Below are 18,420 nucleotides of genomic sequence, written 5' to 3'. Positions count from 1 at the left end.
ATTTCGTGGCTAGTTGGTGTTCATGGATACAGATCGTTACCTGTCTTCCTGTTTGTCCTATGTAGTCTATGTAGAAACAACATGACCAGCTATCCTTAATAGCCACACACGCAGATGACAAGCAACATGAGTTTGACTGGGACAACACTACTATTATCGGACAAGCCAAACATAGAACAGCCAGGGAATTCCTAAAGGCATGGCACTCATCCACAGATTCTATCAACAATCACATCGACCTGCACCCAATATACCGGCCACTGCGGCGGACAACTGGAACTGACAACCGGAAACGGCAGAGACAAACCACTACAAATGCCAGTAACTGACAATCCCACTCTACCACAGCCATTGTTCATTCTGAATGTTTGTAACTGTCTCCCTGTAATTTGTAGCAGTTCTTGTCGTCTTACTGACTATATCACACTACTCCAGCATACCCCACACCATGCCACCACCACATTACCATCTACAAATATCAAAACCGGTTTTGATTTCATAGCTCCATATCACAACAAGATTAGATTAGATTAGATTACTTTCCATCGATTTGTATTGATTTTAAGATGTGCCCTGGAACTGGATCCTGGAGCTCATCTATAGTCCACTTCTAACTGAGGGGAAGAAAGAACAAACTTTTTCTGCCTTCTCATGAATTATCCCAGCTTGCCACCCTTTTGATCTTCTATATAATGTATCACATGAGATTAGTAAAGAGCTTTCATAAAGCTTATGGGTGCTGTCCTTTTTTCTCATCTGTCAGTTCTGCTCTTCATTAGAGTTGAGAATCGTCACTCGTTCCTTTTGCAATCTGTACTGCCTGCTTCCAACTTGTTTAAAATCTGTTGTAATTTCATCCTTAAAACTTTGTACTGTGATTATCTTTTTTTTAAAATCTGACTGCCAAACTCTGAACCCTTCAGTCCTTTGGCCCCTACACAATCTGTCAACGAAATGTAGAATCTCCATTTCCTCCATCACTACTTCAGGATTCTATGATGTATCCTCCCAGGAATTGGGAGGCTATAATTCCCCTCTTACGGATAAACTTATCTAATGTCATTAATCCTGTTGAGCTTTGACTTTTAAAAATTTATTCTTGTTTCCTGGCCCGTATTTTCTCATGAACTTCGTTATATTCTAGTCTACATCAATCCTCTTCGCATTTTTTACCCAGGGAAGGTTCCTATGTGAGCTGAGTTTATGATTGTTATTTTTCTCTCGTTACAGCCTAATTGGACTTTAAAATCTTTAATCCTCATCAGTTTGACAATTTGTTGGAATATTTACATTGTGAGCAAGCTTCAGCCTTGGATTGAGTTCAATATCTTCAATGCGGTCTGTGAAATGGCAGGAATCGGTATTGCAGCCCTTAAACCGGCTCTGTCGTTCAAAAAGATCATGCTTTTTGTCATTTATATCAACGAGTTGGATGTCAATAAAGGAGGTGTGGTTAGTAAATTTCCAGATGACTCAAATTAGTGAGCCAAGAGAATTATCTCTGTACAACGGGATGGGCCATGGATAAAAGCATTTTCGGAGGGTAAATCAGGGCAGGACTTATACACTTAATGGTAAGGTCCTGGGGAGTGTTGCTGAACAAAGTGACCTTGGAGTGCAGGTTCATAGTTCCTTGAAAGTGGAGTCGCAGGTAAAACTCACACCACACCAGGTTATAGCTCAACAGGTTTAATTGGGAGCACTAGCTTTCAGAGCGCTGTTCCTTCATCAGGTGGTTGTGGAGTACACAATTGTAAGACACAGAATTTGTCGCAAAAGTTTACAATGTGATGTAACTGAAATTAGCATCGAAAATACCTTAAATTGTTTAAGTCTCATCTGTTAAAATAACCATGTTAGTTTCACTTCTTTCATATGTAAATCTCAACTTCTTTTAAAAGTTACACTCTCAGGTTAACTTTAACAATTGGTATCAGCCAAGATAATGTGGTGAAGGTGTTAGCCCCCTGTGTGCTGTTGTCTGTGCCATAATGTTTAGACTGATTCTAATCTAAAAAATGAATTAAGAGTCTTACATGGATTCATGCAGTTTTTGAGCAAAGTACAAGTTCACCCCACAAATGTTTGTGTACGCATGCATGTGGGTGTGTGTGTGTGTATCTGTAGGAGTGTGTGTGCACATGTGTCTGTGTATATGTGGGTGTGGGTGTGTAGTGCAATGGTGTCACCTGTAGTGTGACATGAAACAAGGTCCTGGTTGAGGCTCTCCTTATGGCTACCGAACTTACTTTCAGTCTCTGCTCAGCCACTGTTTGCTACTGCCTGTCCCAGAGACCTCCTTGGAGGATGGTCACCCGAAGGTCCGAGGTTGAATGTCCTGGATGCCCTGAGGCCTGGTACATTGGTGAAACCAAGCAGAGGCTCCAGCAACGGCTGAATGGGCACCACACAGCAATCTACAGACATGAGGGTTCCCTCCTAGTTGGAGAACACTTCAGTCCAGGACATTTGACCTTGGACCTTTGGGTGACCATCCTCCAAGGTGGACTTCGGGACAGGCAGCAGCGAGAAGTGGCCGAGCAGAGCCTGATAGCTAAGTTCCATACCCATTGGGAGGGCCTCAATCGGGACCTTGGGTTCATGTCACACTACAGGTGACCACCGTTGCACTATGCAAACACACGAACACTCCTACACACAGATGTACACTCACTCCCATGCACCCTCTCTCAGATCCCTTTACGCGCTCTCACACACATACATTCTCTCTCACACACACACACACACACACACACACACACACACACACTCTCTCTCACAGACACTCACAACACCCCCACTCCACCCCACACACACACCCCCACATGTATGTATACACATATATGTTTGTGGGGTGATCTTGTAGTTTGCTCAAAAACTGCACGAATCCATCTAAGGTTCTAGAACATAGAACATAGAAGAATACAGCGCAGTACAGGCCCTTTGGTCATTTTTTAGATTAGAATCAGTCTGAACATTATGGCACAGACAGCAGCACACCAGGAGCTAACACCTTCAACACATTATCTGAGCTGACACCAGTTGTTAAAATTAATCTGAGAATGTAACTTTTAAAAAATGTTTTGTGATTTACATATGGAAGAAGTGAAATGAACGTGGTCATTCTAACAGATGGGAGACTTAACAAACAATCAAGGTATTCAACACATTATCTGGGCTGACACCAGTTGTTAAAATTAATCTGAGAATAACTTTTAAAAAATGTTTTGTGATTTACATATGGAAGAAGTGAAATGAACGTGGTCATTCTAACAGATGGGAGACTTAACAATCAAGGTATTTTTCAATGTATAATTTCAGTTACATCACATTGTAAACTTTTACTACAAATTCTGTCTTACAATTGTGTACTCCACAACCACCTGATGAAGGAGCGGCGCTCCAAAAGCTAGTACTTCCAATTAAATCTGTTGAGCTATAACCTAATGTTGCGTGATTTTCAACCCCAGTCCAACACCGGCATCTCCAAATCATGAGTCTCTGGTAGATAGGATAGTGAAGAAGGCATTTGGTATGTTTGCCTTTACTGGTCAGTGCATTGAGTATAGGAGTTGGGAAGTCATGCTGCAGCTGTACAGGACATTGGTTAGACCGCTTTTGGAATACCGTGTGCAATTCTGGTCTCCCTGTCATAGGAAGGATGTTGTGAAACTTGGAAGGGTTCAGAAAAGATTTACAAGGATGTTGCCAGGTTGTGTAGGGTTAGAGCTATTGGGAGAGTTTGAATAGGCTGGGGATATTTTCCCTGGTGTGTCAGAGGCTGAACAGTGACCTTTGTAGAGATTTATAAAATCACGAGGGGGATAGATAGGGTAAAAAGCCAAGTCTTTGCCCCAGGATAGGAGAATCCTAAACTAAAGGGCATAGGTGTAAAGTGAGAGGGTAAAGATATAAAAGACACCTCAGGGGCAACCTTTTCATGCAGAGGGTGGTGTGGGTGTATGGAATGAGCTGCCACAGGAAGTGGTTGAGGTAGGTACAATTACAATATTTCTAAGGCACCTGAATGGGTATATGAACAGGAAGGGTTTAGAGGAATCTCATGCGACTCCCCCTTGAATAAATTCCAGTGACCTGGTTTCCACTTCTTCGTGAGATAGTGTTACAAAGCTACTGAGGAGAATTTCCTCATTTTTAATCTGCAAAGGGAAGCTCCTGCTTTTGAAATGGGGTCCTGTAGATATGGATATTCCCAATGGCGTTCTCTCACCATTGCTTCCTCTAACCCCCCCTCCCCTGGCCTGCCCCATTTTCTTTCATTCTCTCCCTGAACCTAGTCTTCCTGGTTCCTTTCCTCTGTTCACATAAGCAAACACCTTGAAGATTTGGGGAGAGATCGTTGACTGTGACACCTAACCAATTCTTGTACTAGTGGGATATTGGGATATTAAATGTATTTTACTGCTGGTTGTGTTTGAGTGATCAATGAGCTGCTACAGAGTTGGTACAGAGAGGGGAATCTGAGCTTGGTCAGTTTTACTAGTAACCACCATCACAATTTTTGAGTTATGATCAGTTACAGATCACTTAGTTAGTTAGTGTTTATATTCTGCTATCTGCTGTTATACTCTAAGTATAAAGACCAAAGTCTTGCCTTTTCACACCTGCTCCTCCACTGCACTTGAGTGTACCTGACACAAAAGCTGCTCTTAATGCCAGTGATTTAAACAGTAGCGATCACACCCCCAGCAGCAGCACATTGGGTTTGGACGGTGTGGTTTACCATGTTCACAAGGTGAGCCACAACTGCCCAAGAAATATTATTGAGCAAGTTCCATACGGAGTTTCACAAGATGTTACTGATGAGAAATGTAGGTTTAAAGGGAAGGAGATGGAACATTTTGATGCCAAGGCATGCAAAGCTATGGGCCAAATTAAGGTTGGAATAGTTTGATGTTTTTTTTTAATGGTCAGTGTGGACTCGATGGGTTGAAGGGTCTTTTGACCTTTCTGACTATGACCTGTACTGGTGGTTGAAGCTCTAGCTGTCTGTTGTGGAATAATTGGAACCAGGGGAATATGAGAGGCAGGTGGGTTGATGGGTAGAGCAGACCATGGAGATGGCAAGAGGTGAGTCACAGACGTAGGGGCACGAGGATCAAATTCCGGTTACAGGCTGTTCCAAGCTCTTATTTGGTGGACATGTAAAGTTTGGAAGAGTTAGCTTGGGCAGGAGTAAGGCATTGGCTGATTGTTCCCATTTAAATAATGTGCAGACTTGCAGGAAAAAGACAGGAGATTAACTTTGTTAAATTGCTCAGTTAGCCAGTTTCAGATGTGTTGGACTGAATGGCCTGACTGTCTACTGCATTAATTCTGAGACTCTGTGATACAGAGAGGTTTGGATGAGCTGAAATTGGTGGAGGATGGTAAGCAGGACATTGGCCAGTTGGAGTTCCCTCCCTCAGGATGGCTGATCGTTTCTAGAAAGAAGATTGACAACCTGAAATGCTGCTCAGGCCCAGAGACGTCAACTTGATTCTCTACCCCCTCCCCCACCCCCCAAAATTCTTATTGGCCAAGTATCACTTTTGTCAAGTTTTATGGGAGGTTTCTCACAGCAAGATCTCTCACCGTGCCTGACCAAACTCACCTTATTAACTACCTACCCTGGCCCTCATTCAAGCTCTATCCAACTGCTCAATGTTCTTGCACGTCTTCCAAAAGGCCAGTGTCCTTCGTGTCTGCCTCATCTTTCAAAGGTCTCTGATCCAGCTGAATGTTGGCAATCTGCTGGTGGGGGACAATGCCAGTGTGTTGGCACTGCAGCCATGAAGGTGCTCTGTCCATGGCACAGAACTATCATGGCCACTGTTTAACCACCAGGCCCCATGGTTTATCTGTCCATAGCTTCATCCCATCTAAAGCAAAATGCCACGCAGGCTGGAAATCTAAAATTAAAACAAATTGCCGGAGAAACTCAGTGGCCCTGGCAGTCTTTGTAGAAAGAGAAACAGAGTTAACGTTTCGAGTCTCCTTCAGAACGTTTTTCTCTCCTTTTTGAACATCTTCAGTAAGTCACTGTTACACTGTCCCCAGGGCCTGCTGGAGACCAGAATCCTGTCACTGTCCGGGTGGCGGGGGGAGACATCACCGAGAGGCAGGGAGTCTGACAATCCCAACACCACACAGGAAGGGAGCACATAGTAAGTGGGGGCTGTCGTTCAACATCTCCCCCACTCCCACCGTGAACACCATCGTTGCCAACAACCATTAACACTCTACAGTGATTTGCCTCATCCATCTCTCCTCCACCTGAGGCAGATGGTAGTGCCCGACACAGCTCAGCTCTGGACAAGGAGAGTTCCCTTCTTCCTAGTGTCCTCACCCCATCCCTGGAAGACTGCCCCCCCCACCCACCCCCCTACTTCCTCAGCATCTGTCACCTTGCCTGCTCTGATGGTGTGGAGTAGGCAGGCAGGAGCCTGGGAGAATACAGCAAGCCAGGCAGCATGAGGAGGTGGAAAGTCAACACTTCGGGTATAACCGTTTTTTTAGGACTGGTGGGGGGTGTAGGGGGAGCTGCAGATAAAGGGGGTAGTGGGGTGGGGATAGGTGAAGACAGGCAGAGGTCAGCTCACCCAGATGCTGCTGGACCTCCTGCACACGTCCGAAACAGGTTTTTGACTCGGATGGTATGTGCTGACTGGTGGTACCCCTACACGCAAGAGTGGGACCTGTTATTGGTTAGCATGGAGACCACCCTGTCAGGGGGTGGGTGCTGGGTGTAGTCTGGGAGAGATTGTCTGAGCTGCTGTGGTAACAGGTACTTTTCCCTTCATGTTATAGTCTGGAGCTATCATGATAGAGAGAGAGAGAGAGATGGTACAGGCTCCCTGAATCATAAGACTGAATAGGAACCTCTCCCTTCCATTGGCGTGTGTTGGAAGGATTTACAATATGGCTGCATTATGAACATACCTTCCTTGGTTGTCAAGTCCTGGAGTGGAGCTTAACTCAAAGCTTCTGGCTGAGAGGCAGGGACACTACCCACTGCACTACATGATCACAAGGAGTGTGTACTCAGTAAAGGACAAATCCCAACATGGTCTGCAGGATGTTCAATCGCTTCGAAGGAGCTGCAGAGGAATTTTCTATTTCTTTCTGATCCCTGACCAGCTTGGGACGTTTTTCATTGTTTTCCCATCTTCCAGAAGATGGCGCAAATCTGGATTGGTACAAAATGCTTGTCTTACAATTCATTCAGAGCTGTGACTATGTCAGATAGCTAGGTGGACTAACTTTGTCTTTTCCCATCTGACAATTAATTCTCTTTGGACTTCCACAAAGTTGGTTTTGGAGCTGAATCAGTTTCAGGGAGGAATTTGCATTCAGCCCACGGTCAGTGGGCACTGCCCGTCCCAGTAAATTTTGCCCACCATCCTCAGTTTTTCAGTCTCTAGCATTTTCCAGTTTTTTTTTAATGTAATCAGCTACTTTAGTTTTTCTGAACCGACTGGAGGCACATACATGATGTTCGATGAGTATGTTGATGTTTAGTGGGAAGGAAAGCGGAATATGCTTTGATGATAAGACAACAAAAGTTAAAAAGAACATTCCTCAACTGGGATGTGTAGACTTGGTAATTCCAGATTCACTATCCTGGGGATAACACTGGAAATGTTCTGAGAAGTGACCATATTTATAGAAGCTGTTTTGTTGATAATATCCAAGTGTAAGTTGTTTTTTGGTGAGATATTTTGTGGATTGTCATTTCGTTTTCCCTTCTTGTCTCTGTTCCTAATGGATGAGAACACCCTATTTCTTTTAGACAAATTCTAAACTGGTGGACTGGGAGTAGAGTGGATCTTGCAGCTGATCCTGTGATTCAGGCTCGTTTCAAGATTCTTACAATTATTACATTTCAGGAGTGTCAGTACATGAATATGAAATGTTTGGAGGGATATGGGCCAAGCGCAGGCAGGTGGGATTAGTTTAGTTTGGGATTGGGGTCAGCATGGACCGGTTGGATCGAAGGGTCTGTTTCCGTGCTGTATGACTCTGCACATTATGGAATTTTTTCTAGAGCAGAGAAGGCTGAGGGTGGGGGGGGGGGACCTGATTGAGGTGTATTGAGGGACAGAGACAGGAAAAACTGTAAAGGGATCACTAACCCAGGAGGACACAGTTTGAAGGTAAGGAGCAGGGGTTTTAGAGGGAATTTAAGGAAGGATTTTTTCACCCAGAAGATTTAAGGTATCTGGACATTGCTGCTTGAAAGTGGAGTAGAGGTGGAAACTCTTAGACGTTTAAGAATTATTTAGATAAACGTGAAATGCCACTACATCGAAGGCTATGGGCCAAGTGCTGGTGGTTGGATGTTTGATAGCCACCTGGACACAGTGGGCTCTGAAATATTCAGACCGGGAGAACAGCAGGACATTTATCTTTTCTGTTCTTTTGCAATAGTCCGAGCAATAACGTTCCTAAGCTGACTGCAGAAATGTTACAAGTACAAGTTAACACAATTATATTCATGTAAAAGAAGTGAAATTGCCATCGTCCTACCAGACCATGGGGCTGCTCTCTCATTAGACAGAGACAGAGAGATGTTTGGTGGTGTGTTTAACCTGAAGGTCACCATACCGCGGGGGTCGGGGTGGGGGGATGGAGAGGTTGAGAAGGAGAGTCCTTCATGGTAACTCCAGCTGGTGCAGAAATTGAACCCACCCTGTTAGCATCATTCTGCATTGTAAGCCATCTGGCCAACTGAGTTGTCCCTGTACATGTATTTTTTATATATCCATGTATAAATGTTTCAAAGCACCTACAATTATTGGTGCCTTGTAGCATTCTATCCAACTCTAAAACTGTGGAATTGGGATCTTGTGGTAGTATTCCTGCCTCTGGTCTAGAAGTACAAGTCCCACCTGCTTCCGAGGTGTACTGTGGTTGATTACATGTATTGCTGTGCAGCTCTTGTGGAGCAGTGGCAGTGTCCATGCCCCTGGGCTTAAAGGTCCAGGTTCAAGTCCCAGACATAATGCATCTGAGCAAGTTGTTTAAAAACATCTCTAGCTGTGAATAGCTGTCCCAGTCCTTATTCTGTACACTGTGAGGAAATCCAGAACGTCCAGCTTCCCATGCACCCTGGGACATCACTATGACATTTACACTGACTACATTGCTTGTGTTATGACCCACATGAGATTATCCAAGTTCCAATTTAGTATGAAATTTCTGGGCAGCTTTTTGCTCTCTCTGGGTAGCTGCAATTTACTGCAGATGCTGGAATGTGATACTGAAGACCAAAAGTGCTGGAAATCACGGTGGGTCTAGACTTGAAACATTAGCTTGCTCTCTTTTTCTGGATGGTGCCTGAACCGCTGTGACCTTCAGCACTTTTTGCCTTTAGCTGTCTACGTTCTGAGTGAGACTGGCTGGATTGGTAACTCGCAGTTGGCAGAAAGGGACAAACACTTGATTAGAGTCGAACTTGGCTGAGTCCAGGGTGTCATGCAGGCAATGTGCTTTCTTGTGTTGAGTTGAGATACCAAGTTTCTCTCAACTTCCATTCTGAATGATTACTCTGTGCAGGTGACAGCTCTTTGAAGAAGACCTGCAGAAGCAGATGTATGCTTGTAAACATAAAATCAAAAGCTTGAAATTGTGATACAAATTCCTTTATTTGTGATAGTGGGTCATAAACAATTTCAAAAACTCTTTGCGGATTAAGTTTAGCATGAATATATTACTGCAAATAATAGTTTATTTTCAAATCCAGTAGTTCAGGTGGCTGAATAAAGCAGTTTAATAGAATGATGTGACCTGTGTTGTGGTGGTCTGGTGTATTGTGATTGTGTTGTAAATGGTACAGAAATGTATTTGACTCTTCCTATGAAGACACAAAGTACACCATACACCTCTGATAACATGGTCCTACTGAATACGACCAAATCCTTTTGGGAAGGGAAGAGTGAACTTTTATACTTCTGGTGCTATTTCATTTATGGTTTAGCAACAAAATACCATTTTAAAATCCTAACCCATCCGGGCAGTGCACATAAGGATTACATACTTTAACATTTCAATTTTACAGTAAGTTTTAAATGCTAGCATATTATTTGAAACTCTGATACATGTAAAATATTTAGCAAACTAAAATAGTTTTGTCTACATGCATGTGAAAGTTTTTTTTAAGTGTGAAGGAATAGTTTTATAAATGGAAATAAAAGTGCCCTGTTAATAACATAAGAGTGTGACTTTTTTAACAGTCTTTTGAATCTCTTCCCCCCCCCCTTCTTATACCGTAATTACTCTGTCGTTACTCATTTGATTTTGTACCATTGAAGTCCATATCTCGTCCCCCAGCATCTTCATCAGAGTTCTCCAGTGAAGTGTTATCAATTACTCCACGTCTGCCACCAGATCTCCGTGTTCCACTCAATACTGGCTCGTTTCCCCGTCTACATCAGGAGATGCAGCATGTTAGCAAGGGCAGCAAAAGTCAAACCCCTTCAAACAACTCTCTGTCAATGTTTAATGTAAAGAAATACACAATACATAAACACCCAATTCTACTCTAGATGGATGTACGCCTCCCACCATTTATTTGAGAACATCAACTATAAGGAAGCTGTCTTCTGGTTTAACTGACAGCAACAAAGACTGATCTCTGAGTATCTACCTTGCACAACTAAAAAGGTGCCTGTGGACAACTTGAAAAACTTAGGCACACAGATCATGACATTTGTGTGAATTATGTTTAAAAGATACAACATTTCTTGTATTTAAAAAAAACACTTGTAATGAAGGATTATAGTTCTGGAAGTCAGGCCTTGACTGTAACAATGTCAATCTTAGTGATCCCTCCATGAAACCAGCTGCTAGTTTTGTGTTGCATGTCCAACACGCAGATGCTGGGTGACAGAGACATTCTGTTTTTGATTTAAGTCTCTAGCCTTTGGTGTCAGTGTGGGAACCTTGACCAGTCTGATTGTCAGCCAAAACAAGGGAGGATTGCAGTGATTACTCTACCCTGCGGAGAAAATGAGGTCTGCAGATGCTGGAGATCAGAGCTGAAAATGTGTTGCTGGAAAAGCGCAGCAGGTCAGGCAGCATTCAGGGAACAGGAGAATCGACGTTTCGGGCATAAGCCTGAAGAAGGGCTTATGCCCAAAACGTCAATTCTCCTGTTCCCTGGATGCTGCCTGACCTGCTGCGCTTTTCCAGCAACACATTTTACTCTACCCTGCGACAAATTACTATCGTGGCTTCAAAACATGCAAATGGATGTGCTTTCAGACGACACATGCATGGGATACCAATAGCTAGGTAGGGCCTTTCCTGTATATTTTTAAAATCTAACAAATGCATCACCTATAGGTCTGTTCAAGCAACTTACTTCTACAAAATAAGTGGAGTTAGATAAAACAGCATCAGTGAGTGCGCCTCGATTGTGCTCAGGTGTGAAAATAATCTGGGCAATAATTACTTCATGATGATTTGATGTGAACAGTTCATAGCTTAAAACGGGCATAAAACATACCAGTAATCTCAAAATTCTCTGTCATTTCAGTTTAAGCAAACTCCATAACTTTGTTTGCATCCACTGTATAACCCTTAAATAACGATATCTTTTGTAAATATGCAGTAGCCATGCTTCCCATTACAGATCTGTTTTGTTAACCCTTTGAGGACTAAATGATGAGAATAAGTAAAACGTCCATCTCGACCAACTTTTTAAGTTAATGTCTCATTTTTATTGAATGTATGCAGAATAAAAAAATATACTTTTTTTTAAAAAAAGTAGTTTGGTGGAAACTGCAACATTGATTATTTATGTTATCCTCAAAGGGCTTCAGAAAGTAAAACAGCTCCATAACATGGAATTAATAAAGCAGGCTGGGTCGACTCCTTAACTGCTGCAGAGTTTTGCTTTAAGAAATGCCTTTGTGACTGCTAATGTAGTAAAAGGTCATAGACTGTGCTTTACCAATGAAATGTATCTCCAACAATGATTTGTGGCTCAGTGTGCTATGGGATGGGTGGGAGATGGTGGCCAAGTTTCCCAAATCCTATATTTGATGAAATATAGGAGTCGAAATGGTCACTTCTGAAAACTGCCACTCTGCCTGCAGCTGGGCTTGCTCCCAGCTCTCCGTTACAGGTGAGCTGTGAACAAAATGCAGCTGAGGTCTGAGGAAGGAGTGGCAAGAGGAAACAGTCATAACCAAGGTACAGTTAGGCTCATAAAACATTTTGAGGATTCGGCAGCGTCAGGGTCTTGTCAAATGAAGCACAAGTTGTTAGTGACAGCCTTGAGTACATACAGCAATTGCACTTTCTGTGCACAGCAATATTAAGTGTTAAGCTCTTTATTCTGTATCTAATAGAACTTCTGTTCCATTTACTTATACCACATGTAATATCATTTCCGTAGAATATATTTCACAGAGTCAGAGAAAATATATTTAAGAGTGAACATGCCAGGCACAATTTGAAATTCAGTCCCGCCTGTCCAGGAATTGTTATAATTTGATTCCTGTTTTGTCTAACATGTGGTATAAAGGGAATGTAGGATGAAGAGCCATGAGATAAGATTTATATCACCCTGAGCCCTCACTATCTACTAAGTTGCATATAAATCACATCCTGTGGCTCTTCTGTCTTTACATCTCTTGTTTCTTTTGCTTTTAATTCTGACATTTATCTTCAGCCTTCAGAGTTTTCAGAAACTTTATGTCAGTATTTAAGGAGGAAAAGAGATGGAGGTTTGAGCAATACTAAAAGTTGCGTAGCTGAGGATTGGGAAGTACCTGAGCATTCATTGAGCAGGTTCATGTGCACTTCTGTAATAGAGACAAGATTCCTCTCACGGTTACAAATCATTCCTATGATAAATAACTCTCAACACAAAAAAGAATCACAGCGAGCATATATTGAGCAGACGTCTATGTACAGAACTCTCTGTGAATCTTACTAAGGGAAATCTTGCAGGTTTCAATCTATCAAAGAAAATGACTGGAAAATCTGTTCTATATTCGGGAACAGTTCTTTAGCTATCAATAATAGACACGAAGTGATGTTTAATGAGGTTGGTCTGAAATGTGACACAGTCATAGAGTCGCACCGCACGGAAACAGACCGTTTGGTCCAACTCGTCCATTCCAACCTGGTTTCCCAAACTAAATCAGTCCCATTTGCCTGTGTGGGGCCCATTTCCCGCTATACCTCTCCTACTCATGTCCCTGTCCAAAAGTGTTTTAAATGTTATAATGAGATCATGCAGAATTTATGCCTGTATTACTCTAGGCTTTAAGGTTATCTCCTGGCCAACAAGTTTTGAGTGTCTAAGGATGTGATGGTTCTGTAACTAGTGTGAAAGATCCAAAGAGTTCAAATCCAGGGTAGCTAGTTATGAAATCCAATACAACAAATCTATTGAGATTTGGAAATGGTGCAGTAAAAATAGTTCATGTAAAAGCCAACAAACAGGTCATTAAAGCCAATGAATTGTCATAACAACGTAACCAGGTCACCGATGTTCCTGGGAATGGGATTTACCCTTTTACTGGGTCTACATGTAATTAGTGTCTACACTGTCAGGTTGATCCTGATACCATCTAAAGTGTCCTCACAAGTTGCTCAATTGGGTCAGTAATAAGACTGACCATCACCCTACACAGGGGCAACTAGGGCTGGGCATTTACTGATGCCGTACTGATATGTGGACACCTTAAGAACAATGTCATTTTTTTTCCTGCTGATCTGTCAATAGCCTAATCCTGGAATTTGCATCAGGGATCATGGGATAATATCGAGGACTGGGGCACCTGGGAAAATTGCTTTCTGTTTCTCTGTCCCCGCCAAAAGCAACCAGAGAGAAACACAGCAATGGGATTGATCTTAAGTGACCCTGGAAATAGCCCATACCAAGCCACTCAGTTCCAGGGAGGTTAGGGATGACCCACAAGCCCTGCCCCAGCCAGTAACACCCACATCCCATCAAAGATAATGTCTCGGCGACACGGGGAAATTCCCGCGCTGTGGAGCAGGTGGTAAACTGGATTCCCACATCAGGAAAGGGGCCGGGGCCATTGCATTTACCTGAGTTTGTTCTTCAGCGTGTTACATTCACGGGTCATGGCTTCGTTCATCTCCGTGGTCTCTTCCAGTTCCCGCTGGAGTTTGCGGCGGGCTGCATTAATCCGCTGAGATTCCTCCTCGGACTCTTCCAGCTGCCGCTTCAGTTGCTTCATCCGTGTGTTAGTCTTCTCGGCCTTTGGGTCAAAGAACAACGTATGTGTTAAGATATTCTGAATATTGCCACAGTAACCTTGTGAAAGCCTATCTTTCTCACACAATGACACACTTGGGAAAACATAATTCAAAGGAGAGTCATAGCATTTTACAGCATGGCAAGAGGCTCTTTGGCCCATCGTATTTGTGCTGGTCATCAAGAACCCATCTATTCGAATCGTCATTTTCCAGCACTTGGTCTTTATATCTGGCACTTCAAGTGATCATTGAAATATTTCTTTAAAATGTTGGTTAGATTAGACTACTTACAGTGTGGAAACAGGCCCTTCGGCCCAACAAGTCCACACTGACCCGCCAAAGTGCAACCCACCCATTCCCCTACATTTACCTAACACTACAGGCAATTTAGCATGGCCAATTCACCTGACCTGCACATCTTTGGACTGTGGGAGGAAACCGGAGCACCCGGAGGAAACCCACGCAGACACGGGGAGAATGTGCAAACTCCACACAGTCAGTCGCCTGAGGCAGGAATTGAACCCGGGTCTCTGGTGCTGTGAGGCAGCAGTGCTAACCACTGTGCCACCGTGCCGCTCACTGTGTCGGTCCCTTTCAGGATGGATGGGTAACTTAAAGCAGGCAAAGGGTGGTCTCTTTGTCAGAGATATGTATGGGTCAGATTTGACTCCGTGAGGCAAGTGAACAGTTACACTTGCATGATTTCCCCACCGACTGATCGTGGGAGTGCTGCATTCTGATTTGGAAAGCAAAAATGACGCCTCATCCTCCACAGGAGATCTCCACTGGGTGAAGTAACTGCTGATGCTGGAGATCAGAATCAAAAAGCACAGTGGTTTGGAAAAGCACAGCTGGTCAGGCAGCATCCGAGCAGCAGGAGAGTTGATGTTTCGAGCATAACCTCTTCATCAGGAATCTCTTTAACCAATCAGAATTATTAATGAGCAGCAGAGAGTCTGAACCAGGAAGTGTAGGTTGGAATATTGAACCTTATCTGAATTCAAGGGATGTTACCAGGACTGTATGGTTTGAGTTATGGGGAAAGGCTAGATAGCCTAGGACCTTTATCACTGGAGCAAAGGGGGTTGAGATGTGACCTTACCAAGGTTTATAAAATCATATGGTGATTAGCAAAGGACTTTTCCCTGGGGTGGGGGAGTTCCAAACTTGAGGACGTATTTTTTAAGGTGAGAGGAGAAAGATTTAAAAAAGGAATGAAGGACAACTTTGTCTACACAAGAGAGTGGTTCATGTGTGAAATGAATTTCCAGAGGAAGTGGTGGATGTGGGTACAGTTACAACATTTAAAAGACATTGACATCAGTACCTGAATAGGAAAGGTTTAGAAGGATATGGACCAAGCGCAGGCAGGTGGGATTAGTTTGGGAACATGGCATGTACTGGTTGGACTGGAAGTCTGTTTCTGTGCTGTATGACTCTATGTCTCTATGAGTACAGAAAGGGCAGTAAAGGCAAGGAAAGATGGGATTAAGAGAAAAATAAAGGACAAAAAGATTAAGTAAGGAAAAGTATAATTTGAGATTTAAAACAAAAATTCAATAATAATTAAAACCTCAAGGAATGAGACATTTTTATGGGTTCATTTTCAGTTCCAGAGAGGCTTTTTGGCAGTAATTAAGACTTGTCCTATCATTAAGAATGTACCTGTAGTAGATTGGACAAGTGTAGATTAGTTTAGTGTGTATGTATCATACAAACACAGGACCCTGAGCAGGACAGAACAGAGAGGCTAAAGGTCCTCTCATGTACTGTGGGATCTTATGAACTTCATGTGTTCTGTGTGTGTAAGATCTGTGTTGCTCAGTGAGGTACAACCCAACCAGCAACGTCGTGATCCTCACATTTACACCTTGCTAGTGTTCAGGTGTGAGAGCTTGCTGTGTTGTTCACACTTTAACGCTGAGGAGTGCTGTTAGTCTCAATGGCATTTCCCCAACAAGATCCTGGCCAGTTTGTGGCTGAGACAGAGTTGGGGGTTGGAGATCCAGTTATGTGAGGTCTCGGAGTACCATAATCCTTTCCTGAGGAAGTAGCTATTCAACAAAGAATAGGTCATCCTAGCAGCACAAGCAGAGATGACGTCCAGATGATACAAAGACACAACTCCACCAACTTTTGGAAAAAGAGATTTCCAAAGACTCTTGACAGAAACAATTTGTCCCCATCTCTGCTTTAAATGGGAAAACCGTTATTTTTAAACAGTGATGCCCCAATTCTAGATACTTCCACAAGAGGAAACATCCTCTCCACTCCGTGAAACAAGTATTTATTCAAAAGGCACATTGATAATGTGAGGGGCTGCTGTGGACCAGTCCTTGGGTCATGATGGTCGAGCTAACAAAATGTGAATCATCCCCTGTAAAAGTGACTGCCTCAAAACAGAAATTGCTGAAGAAACTCATCAGGTCTGGAAGTATCTGTGAAGAGAAAGTTGAATGTGCGGGATACCACCTTTACCCAGGCACCACTCATTGTGATGAAGGGTCACTGTGCTCCAAACATTGACTGTGCTTTCTTCCCACGGATGTTGCCAGACCTGCTGAGTTTCTCCGTCAGTCTCTGGTTCTGTTTCAGATTTCCAGCCTCTGCAGTTGTTGGTTGTATTTAAGGCTAACTGCCTGTTAAACTTCCCCATGTTATTAAACCTAAGAAGCCACCATACCTGAGATTGTAGTAGGAGCCAGAGAAAAGAAGCAGCTACCAATATAAGAAAGGAGACAGAGTTAAGATGAGACACTGAGATCTCTGCTTACGGTGCCAATTTGACCCGGTTTCGGATAGAGCAGCTGCCTGATGATGAGCAGCTCTTGTTACAACATCTTTGAGAACCTACCCATGCTCTGTGTGGGGGTCCTGGCCTTTCAATCAGTGGGATCGGAGCTCTGCTTCTCAATACCTCCACTACGTTGCAATATTAGCCCATAGTATTCAGAGGAGAAAGTGAGGACTGCAGATGCTGGAGATCAGAGCTGAAAATGTGTTGCTGGAAAAGTGCAGCAGGTCAGGCAGCATCCAAGGAGCAGGAGAAGGGCTTATGCCCGAAATGTCGATTCTCCTGTTCCTTGGTTGCTGCGCTTTTTCAGCAACACATTTCAAGAATGGTATTCACAGAGTATTGCACAGGTACACAAAGTTCTGACTATAACATCATAAGAATATGAATAGGCAATTCGGCCCCTTGAGCCTGCTCTGCCATTCGATAGGATGATGGCTGATCCGACATTCCTCATGTCCACTTTCCTGCCCTTTTCCTGTAACCCTTGATTCCCCGATTAATCAAGAATCTATCTCAGCTTTAAATATAGTCAAGGACTCTGCTCCCACAGCTCTCTGTGGTAAGGGGCTCCAAAAACTCACAACCCTCTGAGAGACAACGTTCCTCCCCATCTCAGTCTGAAATTGTTGTCCCTTTACTCGGAGACTGTGCCCTCTGGTCCTAGGCACTCTGAGGGGAAACATCCTCTTAGCATTGACCCTGTCAAGCCCCTTAAGAATCCTAAATAAAAACCAAAAGAATTGCCAGATGCTGGAAATCAGACAGATAAACAGAAGTTGCTGGAAAAGCTCAGCAGGTCTGGCAGCATCTGTGGAGAGGAATCAGAGTTAACATTTTGGGTCCAGTGACCCTTCTTCAGAACTGATGGTAGTGAGGAAAAGGTTGGTTTTTATGCAGAAGTTTGGGGTGGGGGAGGTAAGGAGCAAATGATGGGTGTTCTGCCAGACCTGCTGAGCCTTTTCAGTAATTTCTGTTTTTTGTCCCTTAAGAATCTGATACGGTACAGTATCAGAAACTCAGGGAGAACAACCCCAATCAGTTTAACCTTTGCTCATAATCCTTCCATACCAAGGATCATCCCAGTGAACCTCCTTTATCAGAATGTTCTAAGCACTGACTCAATGGCTGGTTATAAATAATATTGTTAAGTATTGTCCAAGAAAGGTCAGGAAATATAGTTAATAAAATTGATCACTGTAATAGTGTCATAGAGATGTACAGCATGGAAACAGACCCTTCAGTCCAACCCGTCCATGCTGACCAGATATCCCAACCCAATCTAGTCCCACCTGCCAGCACCCGGCCCATATCCCTCCAAACCCTTCAATTGTACCAGCCTGCACCACATCCTCTGGCAGCTCATTCCATACACGTACCACCCT

The 18,420-nt window shown here is 43.3% G+C and overlaps 1 protein-coding gene across 1 annotated transcript in view; it reads right to left on the bottom strand.

The window, feature by feature from the left end:
- Positions 1-9,628: 9,628 nt before the first annotated feature.
- The window catches only part of LOC122560464 (myosin-11-like), a gene marked incomplete at its 5' end in the record, with an annotated part of 68,508 nt that continues 59,716 nt past the window's right edge, over positions 9,629-18,420 (bottom strand). The window contains 2 exons of the mRNA XM_043711097.1: positions 9,629-10,427; positions 14,071-14,243. Coding sequence (XP_043567032.1) covers positions 10,286-10,427; positions 14,071-14,243 — 315 coding nt within the window. The remainder of the gene's footprint in view (positions 10,428-14,070; positions 14,244-18,420) is intronic.

This window comes from Chiloscyllium plagiosum, chromosome 21, assembly GCF_004010195.1.
Source record: "Chiloscyllium plagiosum isolate BGI_BamShark_2017 chromosome 21, ASM401019v2, whole genome shotgun sequence".
Classification (NCBI taxonomy): Eukaryota; Metazoa; Chordata; class Chondrichthyes; order Orectolobiformes; family Hemiscylliidae; genus Chiloscyllium; species Chiloscyllium plagiosum.
This window is presented reverse-complemented; position numbering and strand designations above follow the sequence as displayed.